At 30.5% G+C, this 14,978-nt stretch overlaps 2 protein-coding genes across 4 annotated transcripts in view; both read left to right on the top strand.

Annotated features, from left to right (window-relative positions):
• Positions 1 to 1,380: 1,380 nt before the first annotated feature.
• LOC125069462 (dynein regulatory complex subunit 5-like) lies at positions 1,381 to 3,824 on the top strand. Its single transcript, XM_047678967.1, has 7 exons — positions 1,381 to 1,567; positions 1,687 to 1,834; positions 1,920 to 2,097; positions 2,185 to 2,398; positions 3,241 to 3,374; positions 3,490 to 3,579; positions 3,705 to 3,824. Exons 1-7 carry the CDS (start codon positions 1,396 to 1,398, stop codon positions 3,822 to 3,824), a joined length of 1,056 nt encoding a protein of 351 aa, XP_047534923.1. The 5' UTR covers positions 1,381 to 1,395.
• A 655-nt stretch (positions 3,825 to 4,479) lies between these two features.
• Positions 4,480 to 14,978, top strand: part of LOC125070411 (formin-binding protein 1-like) — a 42,393-nt gene continuing 31,894 nt past the window's right edge. For 2 of the 3 annotated variants that reach the window (XM_047680287.1, XM_047680280.1), the window contains exon 1: positions 4,480 to 4,708. In XM_047680287.1, the coding sequence (XP_047536243.1) occupies positions 4,685 to 4,708 (24 nt within the window). In that variant the 5' untranslated portion in view covers positions 4,480 to 4,684. The remainder of the gene's footprint in view (positions 4,709 to 14,978) is intronic. The other variant, XM_047680296.1, reaches the window with a different exon arrangement.

Raw genomic sequence — 14,978 nt, 5'->3', positions numbered from 1 at the left:
AGAGAAAGTAAGTTATTGATCTGATACATTTACAATTTAACGATTTAACAGTTCGTACATGCTACCATAGTAACGATGCTGAGTATATTGCACGATAAGAAACACCATAACTTAGTTTATGCTTTGGGAAACAACATGATTCCAGTAGGTATAAGTCAAAGCACTTATTTTGCTTATAACAGTACAAAAAGCATAGAAAAAGAAAGAAAGCTAAAGGCTGAAAATTTTGAATGGAATTTAAATCATCCACAAACACTCGCACAAATATGTATTAAAAAATTAAGTGCAAATTGGATAGGTAACGTACAATATTTACTTATTTCATTTTTGCATTTTTATAAGCTAATGTTTGAAATTTCTCAAGGTTCGCCAAAACTAAAAGATTTCATAGCAAAAGACAGAGAATTCTTTTTACAAGTTCTGAAAACTGATATTCCATTACAAATATTAGTAGATAATGTAAAAAACGATACGTTTTGGAAAAGATGTTATTACTCAAAATGGTCGGAATATCCTGTAGATGAAAATAAAAAACCTTGGATAAATATTTACATGGAACGTCATTACGCAGATATCTTAGAAAATATGAATCCAAGACAATATGATCCTGAAAAGGTGTGGTATATTTATTATTTTACATACAAATATTTATATTTATAATGAACTGTGAAGACTATTTATAAAAATAAAGCAATAAGCAATCGCAGGAACTTATAAATTATAAAATAAGAGAAAAAAATTACAAATGTTGTAAACTGTATATTTTTAAGTAAGTTAGTTATTAAGTGATCTGGTAGTGTCGACTTTATTATGTTAATTTGATTTTTATACGTTTTTTTTTAACAATTTATTTAAGGTGAAAAATCTGGTGAAACTCTGTGGGCCATATATACAATCATTATCTCTAAGAAGTTTGGTACCTGCTGATATTCCGGATAAACGAAATTATTCACCAGAAATGGCAGGTTTAATAACTGGCCAAAGAGAAAATGTGAGCAGATTACCAGCTTTAAGTAGCGAAAGTACAACACGAGGTAACTAATTTTTAAATTACAGTATTGGAAATATTATATATAATTGTGTTACAAGTAATTTTTCAGATCATGTGTCTCTACATGCTGCATTGGGCAGTTTAACTAATTTAAGCGAATTACATATAACATTTCAATTGCGATTCATTGGCGTTGAATATCGTAGAGACCAATTTCAATTTACGAATAATGATGCAAAAAACTTAGCACGTGGATTGCAGAGCTGCGATCAATTAAAAGTACTTCGGTATGTTTTTAAAATTCTTTAAAAATAAAATATATACCTAGAACAAAATATAACTTCATGCCTTTAATATAACACAATTTTTTTTTTTGGATTTTTAACAGAATCACCAGAAGTGATATGAATTGCCAAAGAGTAAAATATATTCTTCGTGGATTAATGGATAACAAAAAAATCGAAACCTTAGATTTCAGTCATTGCAAGATTGGTGATGATGGTGCATCATCCATTGCAAAATTCATTTCAAAAAAAGACAAATTACGAAATCTTATATTAGCTGATAACATATTCGGTAAAAATTAATAAATAATTTATTTTATTAACTTATAACTACTTTTAAAATAAGCTTAAAATAATAAAAAAATAGAAATATATAATAATTATACATAATAAAAATTATTCTAAAATTAGGTCCAGTCGGAATTGAAAATATATCACACGTTCTTAATCATACAAGTTGTGGTATACGAACGTTAGATTTAAGATTGAACAATAGACTCGGTTCAGAAGGAATTGCCCATGTGGCAGTTGCGTTAGCAAGAGGATGCAACCTGACAACGTATGTATATATTTTTTGATTAAGATAATTAATGAACACATATATATTTCTTTTTAATGAATAATTGCTTTATTTTTATTTTTAGCTTAAATATTTCAGGCTGTGGGATAAAATCAACACCATTACAAAAACCTCCAGCAGGTGTATGGTCAGCTATGAATGCTGAAAATCCACCAACATGTGGAGATCTTTTGGCAAGAGCGATAGGTTTAGTAAAAACTCCCTTAAGAAGCCTAGACATTAGTGTTAATGATATTGGATCGGTAATTATTATTTTTTGTCAACACATAAAAGTGGTTATGGCTGCTATATACATTTTTTTTACAATAAGTATGCCTATTTTTTTTTAGCCCAGTGATAGTATTTTATCGAATGCAATTTGTCTAAGTTATTTAATAGACATAAACTTAAAAAGATCCGGTATGGGTTCAATGGCTATGGCAATTGCCGAGTCAGCTGCGGCTGCTCAAAGATTGAGAAGGGAATCTGAAAAGGGTATAAGATTTAGAAGAAGTGCAGGTAGATTAGTGCAGGCAAGGCGAGTTGTTAAGGGCATGAATATTGGTGAGAAAAGTTATGGTACACTTTAAACTTTTGTAATGCATATTGTCAATTTGGTTTTATATTATATTCGGATATTAACCGCGATTACACCCATTCAGCAGCAGACTACAATTACAGAGGTAAATATGTCAAAACGTTGGATCAATTATGAAAAAAATATGATCGCAGTTAACGCCCAAATAATATAGTAAATCATTACATAGTACAAAACAAAGTCGCATACCGCTGACCCTGTGTATGCTAATAAATCCACAATATAGTAAAAAAAACACAGATTATTTTAGAGGTTTCTAAAGTGATGTCGTGAAAAAATACTTTTTTTGCGCTTATATTGCAAACGCTGGCTGAAACCTACGAGATAGATCTAAATAATGTACTACAGTATTGTAAACTTGTAAATTTGTAAATCTATCTCTTAGGGATAACCCAGAATAACCATTTTTTATCCTTTACTTTTTACGAGAAATAATGGCTTATTTTCGAAGCGGTTTTAAGTAATACAGCATTAATTTTTATCTAATTACGTACCTTAAATACTTTATACATTTAATATAGATCAATAATTTACAGCATGTAATTTAAATGAATATTTCCATTTGTTATGTCTAACGGCTGAAAAACTGTGATCGTTGTAAGACATTCTGTAGTATATTAAGTACCAACATTGCACCCGAGCGAAGCCGGGACGAGTCGCAAGTAAAAAACAAATGTTTATTTCGGAATAGTGGTTACTATTTGCAGTATTTATTAAATTTATTTATATTTTAAAAGAGAGACCTATTCTTAATATATGGCAATATGAGAACTGTTAAGTGACTAGTTTAATTAGTAACATTCAACAGAAGCAGATCCGCTATTGTTAGCCCAACAATTGTCAGCAAGACCTTCAATCGTATCTGTTGCATCTGAGGAAGGAATTTTTAGTATTCAAACACAGCCTCTACCTATTGAGTTCGGTTTTGTTCCTTCTTTTAAGGTAATTTTATAAAATATAATATTATATAAATGTACATACCTAAATAAAAAGCATGACAAGACATTATTTAATGAAAAGTTTAAGCAGGTAACTAATAATGTTCATTTCTTAATAGAGTTCAGTACCATCTTCACATAATTCATCTATTACCGGTCCACCAACATCCAGGAGATCAAGTCATCATGTCATTTTAGAACCAGTCCAGGTATTATTTTATATTATATATTGTTTAAAAACACGGCATTATACGCCATTTTATATGATTTTATATTAAAATAAGTTTTTAATATCTTCATTATGAACAGTTTATATGAATGTTTATATTTTTAGGAAATCTTACGAGCTACACTAGTACGTCGCAGATCTGATGGCTCTCTTCTTCAACCACGCGGTGATAATTCAGAACGACACATTAAAATATATGTTTCAAATGATACTTCCGACAGTTAATAAATGTTATGGAAGAACAATTTTTTTACGGGCCGTATATGATTTTACGACACCATTTTAAATGATTAAATAATTGGTTTTTTTTTATAAAATAAAATATTCATGTTTAAAATACAATGACGAAGAAATATTTCTTCGTAATAATATATATACATATATTAGTTGTAAAATTAAGAACAGTTGAAATACCTCAAAATATATACATAAAACAATGATTTCTCTCTTTAAATTAAAAATTAACGCAGGACGAACAATTGTTTTTTTTCATCGACCATTTTTTTCAGTTCAGTTCAGTTCAGTTATACACTGAATTAAAATAAAAGTAAAAAAGACAGAAAATGTATAATTGATGCTAACTTAAATGTTATCTTAATATAAAAATATCGACCAAACAAAATTAATTTGATTGAACAGTTAACAAACGGTTGAAGTAGCAGAAAATGTATATAAAAAATTTAAGACCAACCAACTTAAGACAACTAACTAATTTTAATATTACCGAATATTATTATTACTATATAAAAAAATTGATTGTTAATTATTTTCTAATGATTTAGTAAACGTAAATAATGGCAACATAAATTGTCCTCTCAAATGTATTACTGGCCTAAAATTGTTACTTCTGTCTATGCCTGCTGTCAGTCTACTTCTTGCTTGTCAAGAAAAAAATATTTGTTTCGGGTCTGTAATCTGTGGTACGATCAGTCAGCCATGTTTAGTGTTTGAAATGGTGGTGCCTCTATTTCTTTCGTGATAAAAATATTAAATTAGTGAAAGATTTTCGTTATTTTATTGTTAAACAAAGTGTTAGTGGGTTTTCAATGTTTTTTGTGAAAAGTGAGTGATAACCCGCCGTGACAATGAACTGGGGTGTTGAGCTTTGGGTAAGTCCGTCTGCTACTGAATTAGCCAAGTTTTGTAATTTACAACATTTTTCAACGGTCGCTGTTAATAAATTGTTAAAACGATTAAAACGAATTCGTATGTGTATATATTTCTGTTTTTTTTTTTTTTATTAACTTTGTAATAAATAGAAAGTTGATTAACTTTATATCATACTTCTTTACTTAGTAGGTAACTACGTATATTTAGACTAAGCACTTTCATGTACAGTACAAGTGGTTAATATCCTTTACGCAAAAATTAAGCAACCCGTTTTATAAAATTAAAACTTCTAGACACAGCCATTAGTAAAGTAGGCATTAATTCCTACCTACTTCAAGATCTTAATAAAAAGTGAAAAGTTTACTTTGAATATTCATTAATATATTTTTTGAATGTTAATTAATATATTAACTGTCTGAATGTTAATAAAGAGCAATCATTTTTAGAATGTATGACATAATTTATTGAAGTAATTTGTAGACAATTTAAATCAAATTTTTAAATTAAATATATTATTCAACAGTTGATTTATGCAGTAATACATAACATATAATTTTAAATCATAAGTAATCTTGCTTTTCTTAGAAATTAGTTTAGACTTATATAATTAAATATAATAAACACATTGACTCTTTATTACTTAAACTTAATTAGGTAATTATTTAAATTTGGTTTTAAATTATTTATTGAATTCAATGCTCAGAACACACCTCACTAAGGATATGTTTTTCCTTATGAAGGAATGTACCAGTTTTTACAGAATGGAAATAAAAGTATTTTATTTTGATATAATATATATTTTTTTATCTAATAAATGCTTTACATGAGAAACATTTTATTTTTGGTATTCTACCTCACCTGAGCATGTAAACATTTATATGTTATTATGTAAGTAGATAAATCAAATAATAACCATTTAAATCATATTCTTACGGAACATGTAATAATCGGTTAACAGTCGTACAGGGCATTGAATAATTCATTTAATAAAAAAAAGCACTTTGGATTACATAATGATATTGTATAAAACAACTTAAAATGTTACTAAAACTACACAGATCACTGTGCAGTTTCTCCCTCGTTATATGTTACTGCTCCACCCCTGTAGGTCGTAATGCGGTGTTAGATAGGCCCTACAACCTGTCACAAATTGATTTTCTAATACATTTTTTTTAAACCTTTGTGTCAATTTGGTAAATTGACACAAAAAGTAAAAAAATCTCTTTAGTTTTGTATATTTATCTAGATGTGTGTTGTAATGATAAGTAACAATATTTTTTATTTATTTTAGATGTGCAAGATAGACGTTGGGATCGTAGTAATCAATTTCAATTCCATTCATAGAAATATTTAGGTCTATCTTCATAACAATTAGAACAGAACTGTTTCATTATTCATTCATTGGTGAATGAAAACAATCAGTAGATAAATAAGTGTTCATTTCAAACAGTCTGCCTATAAATAGTAACTGTAAAAAGTAAAATAATTAACCATTTATAAAGAAATCAATTAAAATCTTAGGATTTTTTTTATCTTCATCTAAAATCTAAACTTAAAATGTTTAAATTTTATCAACGAAACCACGACTCATTGGTGTGTATTCTATAATTGCAAACAATAGATTTTGCAATTTAACCATTTATTAATAAAAACATAAATATTTTATAATTTCTTTAAAGCAATTTATGAGAAAATTTATTTCACTGAAGATAGCTAGATAGAAAATAGCTAAGATTAATTTCAGTGTAGTTAAACAATCTGATTTTTATTCTTTATTAGGTTTATCTACTAAAATATTTTAATAAATCCCACTAGTTAAGCCTGGTAAATTTCTTGGAAACTCTTAATAGTTTTGAATAAATCCATTAGCCTCAATACATTATTTTTTAAAGATGTTAATAGTTAATATTTACATGATAAGGCAAGCAAAAGTTATAGTCAATTATTTAATTACTTCCAATTTATTTTTGTAGACATTTTTGAAATACACCAATTAACAATCTCTAACAGTATTATAAGTAATCGCCCTTTCTTTCTACTTACGTTAACATAATTAGCTTATATATCTCATAATATACAACATGCTTGTCTTAAGACTAGCAATCTTAAGGTGACATTACTATGTCGATCGGATTCGATTTTTTCGCGAATCAGCAAGGAATCAATCAATGCATTAGAAGTAACAGAAATTTACAAATGAAACGTGTAGAATAAAACTAATATTTTATTACAGAGTATTCACGTACTTCAATATATTTGGAAAACATTTCTGGAAATAATAATAATGTCACCGAAATCTTCCCAATGTTTTAGCGATGTTCGGACGCGTAAACATGTTGCTCTACTAATTTATCTCAAATTCTATTTACATCGTTCCAATTAAAAACTCGACTTTTTGACTGTTTCAGGTCAACGCCCTTTTGTATGTAGTTGTTGTGTTTATGAAATATTATAGAATAAGTAATGTTGCATTCATACTAAAACTAGAGTGTGAATGGTCAGTTGGCAAGATGCAAGGCCGATTACTACGGCCAGTCCGCATTCCTCATTCTACTTACTTGTTGTGAAATGAGCCTATCTGTTACCTATATGCCGTTAGATATAAATAACCTATCATTAAATAGTATGAAATGTAATACGGTAAATGCATAAACTTTTATTTACTGCACGCACGCGCAGCTGTGCACTTGTAAAGATTGAGAATACATTAGCGTAGATCGAAATAAAGTATGACGTAATCACGGTCAGTAAAACACAGTTTTCGAAAACCGGTATAAACATAACATCACGTAAAGTATGACATTTATTATTTATCCTGTAACAATTAAAATTATTGCTCTGTTTGTTCGCTAACAATTAAATATTAAAAGCAGGTGTCACACAATTGAATTATCTTAGGCCGTCCGTGAACTAGTTCGCTTAGCGTTTTGTAACCGCGACCTGGAAACCCGCCATAGTTGGATAGGCACCGTGATCCATGATAATAACTATGAGACGCCAAACGTTTTTCTTAGTTAGTTAGAACTGAGTTTGTTTTCTTAGGCTGGTTTAGTACGTGGAAGTTGCAATTTTTGATTACGAAGAAATAATAATAACGGTTAAAACATTTATCATACTCGATTTTTAACTATCAGCAAAACTAGATGGCGATTTATGCATTAGTTGCCGCGGCTGTGTAATGATGTATGTACATTTAATTATTTCTAACAGCTGCTAGATATGTTCAAATACCGTTATTCAGATAACTTTCCCAGTTTATGCTACGTCGTGCTATACTTAAAACCGATGATTAAGCGAATTTAAGAAAAATGAAGTGCTCAAATTTAATAGGACCTGTTTTTATATGTACATTTTCTATACGGTTACAATAAGAGATACTATTGTTGATATTGTAATTTGTTTTAAGGTGAATACTACTTAATACGCTACTAAAGCATCACGCATTTGTTCGTATATGTTGGACGTAAAATAGTATTTTTGTAGTTCATTGAAACCTAGTACTACCACACGCGTCTGTGACACCAGTTATCAAATACTTAAACACTATGCCATTTGATATGAATATTTATAAACCACATGTGTTAGCCCACGTCCTAAAGTCTTGCCTCAGGAATTCTATGCGAATAGAAAAAAGGCTCGATCCGCAATGGGTTCCTTGTAACGCGATGATATCATTGCTAAATTAATATTTTCTGCTTTGTATCTTAATATTTTTTCAAAGAACAACGTCATAACTGTTTAATGAAATACGCAATAGTTTCTCCGACCGCAAAGTGTCAGTATTGATTTCTGTTTGTTTTATGTATAATTGATATTGATATTTAACTATTCATTTTCCTTTTCCGTCTACCGATATTCGTTAATATTGGACGTTTCCTCTTTGTTGGTCAATAATGATAAATAAGTGTCTGCAAAGTGGGAGCGACTGAATGCTTTCATCTAATTAGGTTATACCTAGTCTCAGATTGTATTACCTTAGGCGTGACCTTTGGCCCGTAGCTACAAAACATTTTGATTGTTGCCGCACCTTTATTGTTTGCTTGACAGTATTATGGTACTGTCATACTTCATTTACATTAAAATAACATATATTTTCGTGATGCATAGTAATCGAAAATAAAAAGAAATCCTGCATTTTTACATATAAAATGTGGCACGATATTCTTATAAAATGTATACATATACCTATTTACAGGCAAGTATTCCTTCCAGCTTAAGTATTCTTTCTTATAGTTTGGCATCCGTCCAGCACGGGTTGCCATTATTTGCAATGCAGGCTTGCGCCTCATTTGGCGAGCGGCAGCAGGTCCATTCGTGGACTTCAGCGCAAAACCGGTTTAACCAGAACACAACAAGCCGTATAAAATAAAATGGCGTCGAATATTTAATTGTACATACAATATTAGACGCTTCAATCATAACCATAAGGTTGCAAATCACTTTTAATATTTTATAACTTTAAGCGGTAATAAAGCGGTGTCTTGGGCTATTTTTGAGTATCCCTAAACGCTTGTTAAATGTAACTTTGCTTCGCGATCCGCCACCGTCCTACGCCATCCTACGCAGCGTACCAGCATTTGTAAAACTCGATATACACTAGTATTAATATCAAGATCTATTATATTTTCTTATGGTTAACTATTGAGGTAACTCTAAGGAACATTATATTGCAAGCTAGTAAAAAATTTTTACGTAAGTATGCCTTTTAAAATGTTTAAATGTACATATATAAAAAAAATGACGTGGAACAAAACATTCTTATCCGTATTCGATTTATTTGAAAACACTATCACCCAAGACATGTTTTTTTTTAAATAAAGTAGGTACTAGTCAACGGTCGACCACGGTCTTTCATATAAAGGCATGGTATACTGCTAAATAGACCGGTCCATTCATCGCCTACACATCGCCTCGGTAATTTAGTAAATCCTTACGATTTTGTGTTGTTCAATTAAGGTTACGATGATTCCAAATTAAATCTGTATTGTGCTGGTTCTAATTCTACGGAATTAGAACCAGCAACAATACAGATTCCGTCAGACATTATTTTTGTCAAAATAATACCAGCCTTCGTAAAACAGGTTGATGTAAGGACTCAAATTCTTTTTTTAAATAAGACGAAGGCTAAGGAATTTACTCTTATGAAAGCAATAAAAAATGTGAAGTTCTGAGCTTGAAGAGAAAGTGTAACCAAATGTAACGAGCGTGTTTGATATGTCGAGACTGTTGAGCCATCTGTAGTCGCCGTTCGCAAATGTAATTTACTAAACCAAGTCGACTTATATTGTTTAAAGGATGATAAAACTTTCCGCCTGCGGCTTCGTCTGTGTGCGTGTGGAGGGGGAGGGGGGCGTTATGTGTGCGCGGTTGATCGGTGTTACCTCTGAAATGAATATTTTAACAAATATAATTTAATTATAATTGGTTTAGTAGTTAAGAACGTAAAGTGAAAGCGTAACAAACAAACAAAAAATAATTTTCGCGTTTATATGCTATTTATTTGTATGTACCTGTGTTGCTATTCTGAGAAAAGAAACAGGAGTTAAAACTTGAAAATTTGAACGCCTCGTTAGCGTTGAGGTAAGAAATAAAAAATATCAGATGTTTTAAAAAAGCTTTCAGGTGTATCGCAGGCAGCGTTGCATAAAAACTGAAAAGCGTATGCGTAGTTTTTTTGTCGTCGCCCCGTGGATCTACAGTACGTTTGAATGTTTATATTTTGGGCGTGTTTCCGGTCTGCATATTTTTGATACAAAATAACAGCGAGCCTAGTAATGACATCGGCGTAATAGCATCAAGACTAGCATTTAAAATGTAATTCATTGTTGAAAACGAATAATCTATTGAAGACCACGGATTAATTTGATGTGTGTATCATGTCTTTAATTAGATGAAATATCTACTTTTTTATAATAAGCGTTATTAATTTAAAGTATAGATAAGATATTGTGTAATTTGCACAGATTGCCGATTTAAGATTACTTTCACGCTCAGCTTTAAAGAAATCTATAACAGAAGGTCAATGCCAGACAAAAAAAAGCAAAAAGCTGTAATCAATGGGAATCATTTGTTAACATTGCAAAAAATATATATCAATAAATAAATAAACGAGAATAATTCATATGCATGCTTATATTAATTCTATGAACATTTTTACACGATAATTACTATCTCTATTTAAAATTAGCTATGTCTAAAACAATCATTTTTTATACATACATAACAGATTTAAGAAATATCTAAGACAGATCTTCATTTATTAGGACAATGCTTTAAATAGTCTCTCGTAAACAGAACAATTATGGACGTATAGATGAGTTCAAAAAATCTTAGGTACCGTTACTAAAGCATTTCTTAGTGGTTCATAACAGGAAGTCTTAAATGACATGTGAACCAACTAGATAGGTTAATCATATTTATCGGTCCACGTAGCTATATACCTGAGCTAATATTACAGTCTTGCAACTAGCATATAAGATTATCGAGTTACATACTTACTTGACTATACTTTACTTGTGGTAAAAGTATATTATATTCCGAATGTCGTTTTTTTTTTTAAATAATGTGATGTAATTTATATTTAAACAATATTTTCGGGTAAACCTAGACCCAATTTGTAAGGATTTTTAAAATGGTATAAAATTCACGGCATTTTTGTTTCAGATTGAATAAAAATTAAAGGTTGAGAAATGACAACAATTAAAATATTAGTAATAATGTCGAAGACGATATATTCCTGATCTCAAACAACGGACACACTCAATCTTCTGAATTCGGGTCAAGTATAAACAAACCCCAAATGTTTGAGAGGATATGTATCGTTAATATATTTTACGATCTGTTCGTAAATCTGTCGAACAACATCGATATGATGTTCGTTCGAAGTCCGTTCGTGGTTGTAATTGTTACGGGATATGTTTTCGAAATGTTAAAATTAAATGTGGTTATTGATTCTGGTTTATGTTACTATTAGTCTAAGTGTTTATGTGTATAGCGGCCGGGTTCCGTTTGGCACGTGTTGGTCGGCCCGAAGGCGGAAGCGAGCTTCGTTAGAAATTTGTTCGTCAGATCGTCTGTTTACATACGTTAGAAGTAAGGCACGTTCAAGTTCGAGGTTATTCACTTGCCAAGAAAGTCGACGACTTTAAAATACTAACACATTTTTTTGTAAACGATAAACTGTATGTTGTTGTTCAACAGCAAATATATTTTATAAAAAACGACCTTAACGTCGAACTTATTTACCAGCTAAGGAAGTGCAGAGAGAACGATTGTTGGTGAGCAAAAAAAAATTACACACTATATTGATGTTTTCAATATTATTAACAATTATTGTGTTTATCCGATTATTCAATTAAGTGTAAACCCGTTTTACCAACATCAAGTTAAATAAAACCATATAAGTAAAGTCAAACAGGATAAGTCAATTATATAAATCTGATGAAAATGATTTTCTACTACAAAAAAAGATATTTGTTAAAACTACACGACGACGTCTAGACGAATATAGCATATTGGTGTCAAATAATGTTGTTAACATAATTTTCCACTTTATTCGTAAACACTTGATGCATAAATTTACTTTTTGTTCAGGGCAATTGAACGTTCACTGCAGAATATTTACGCTGCAATTGGGTTAACTTTTTTGCGAGTTTCATTGTCATTTTTATTTTGGACACATCGTTATATTATTATTCCTTTTAAATGAGAAAATTCAACTGTGATATATCGTGTTGAACGCAGACATCGGCGTTGGTATGTTGTGCCAATGTTGAAGCTGATTTAACAGCGAAGGTCGTTTGCATATTTTCAATCAACATAGAATGTCGTTTCGATAGCGTACTAGTCGAGTTTCTACTATTATGTTCTCATATAATTGTTATAATTTAATGGATTGATTAATGTAAATTGCTTAATATCACAACATTTGAAATTTATTAAAGAACTAACTTTTACGAGCGCTATACACTTTGTACTTTGATAATGAAATATGTCATATCAGTTTTATTCTTTTGTACTTTTCTCAGAACGTCTTGACGGCTGTATGCTCTGCAAATATTCTGCGAAAATAAAATAATAACTTGAAGGGGTTTATCATTGTCTTGTACAGAATATGTTTGAATTGATAATTTAATTATTGACTATTTTTTGCCCGGCTTCGCTCGGGTTTTAGATGCTGTCAGGTATTATTCACACAATAACTTTATAAATTATAGCCTGTGTGTTATTCTGATGTATAAGCTATATAATTGTAAAGTTTCATTTAAATCCATTCAGTAGTTTTTGAGAGAGAAAGTGTACCGAATGGATATCACCTTTATAATATTAGTAAGGATGTATATTTTTATATCTTGTGGTATTTTATTTTACGAAACGTATCGATGAAAACGCATTTAAATTATGTTAAAAGAGTAATGTTTACAGTTTAAACGCTTCATGTATAAATGTATCTGAAAGGATCGGTCGTGAGAATGTACGTTTCATTTTAGATAAGGCATGAGCTTATAAGATAGGAACATTGAAGATAAATCTATCGTGTATATCTATAGCTATCGGCATCGCTTAATACTTATTTATTAACAACACCTTATCTAAGCTGATTTTTATCCGTTACATTACGCAAATCTCAATGACAAACAACACCATCGACAATCAATACTAACAATATTTATTTTATAAAATATCAACAGTGGATTAATTGCTAATATAAATATTAAATCCTATTAAAATAGTACTAATAATAATATTGGAAGCCTCGAAGTGTCCACAATGGCGAAATTGGCGAGTTCTGTGTTGTCAACACGCGTAGAGTAGTGCGATTCTGCAATAAATCACTTAGTATCTCACTAGTAAAATATTGACAATCGTCTTACAGTGATACGCCATTTTGATACGTGTATCGTGTATATTTTATAATTATTATGGTCAATGTCGCATATCACATTTGTGACAAGCTCATGTTATGTGGTGAGCTTAGTTTCTTTTTACAGAATAGCCTATCTGTATCAGATTGACGTTAGGTTTTTATTCAAAATTGCTTATTTAAATTCAAGTTTATGTCTAAAGATTGTGTATTCAGTAATTACCGAATATTTCAGTGGAAACTCTCTATTAACTTAATAGTTTTTAATTAAAGTAATAATTTCATCAGATTAACGTTAAGCAGGAATAATTTCCAAGTAGTGAGATCTTCAAACGCATTTAACCGCACGTAATGGCTTATGTCAAAATAGTCAGGTTTTCCGCATGTCATCTTAGAATATTCCTCAACATCTCAAGGCCTCGGTAGTAAGAGATCGTTTTGACGGTTGATTACATTTGTATTCACACGAGCAAACGCTATAAAGATTCTTATCTAATTGTGTTTTTTTTTCCAACTTAAATATTAATTTTAAACTTTTGAATGTAACCGACGTTTTATTTATTCATGTGCCGAAAAAGTAAAACGTAGCTTCACTATTTTATACTTTGTGTCTTAGCTAAAGATAAAACTGTACATGTTTTTAAAATGCTAGTCATTTTATCGCATACAAGTAAGCGCAAACATAAGACTTACATAAATCTATGGATAACCAGTAGTTGCCTTCGGCTTCGCTCGAGTTTGAGGCATAAAAAGTAGTCTATATAATTCCTTGTTTATACCAAAACTTGCTTCATAACAAATTTCATCAAATTCGGTTTAGTGGATTGGTCTTGAAAGAGCAACAGACAGAGTTACCTTTGCATTTATATTCTTAGTATAGATAAGACCACGAATTGATTTACTATTGACATTAATAAACAAACAACATTTTGTTTTGTCAAAATACTAAGTTTTTTTGTTATTTTAAAAGTATAATGTTTTGAATTATATGTTTAAAATGGCTACTGCAGATTTTTATTGTTCATACAAAAACGGAATTCTCTCAATCACTATGTAGTCACGGAGTTCACACCATTCTTTCTCTAGATATATTTTCATGCATATATAAACTGTTACGAGGTTAGTGGCATTTGGCTTTATTCGAGTGTTGAGCAGCGAAAGTGTCAGCGTGAGTTGCACGCTCGGACCGGACCTTTGGCAAGTGGGTGATGTGTCGCGCTTCACTCGCTAAGTCTTCGCTGCTCGCCCGCTTTCGTTCCGTTTATTATAGTCATTTTTATGTGCTCACTTCGATATTAAGTGAGATTACCTACATAATCGTCACGAATGGATAGCGACGGACTGTTTAATAATGTTAACGCTAATAGATACTGCAATGAAATGGTGTAATGACGACAGGTCAATTT

The sequence above is a fragment of the Vanessa atalanta genome, chromosome 2, assembly GCF_905147765.1.
Source record: "Vanessa atalanta chromosome 2, ilVanAtal1.2, whole genome shotgun sequence".
Classification (NCBI taxonomy): Eukaryota; Metazoa; Arthropoda; class Insecta; order Lepidoptera; family Nymphalidae; genus Vanessa; species Vanessa atalanta.
This window is presented reverse-complemented; position numbering and strand designations above follow the sequence as displayed.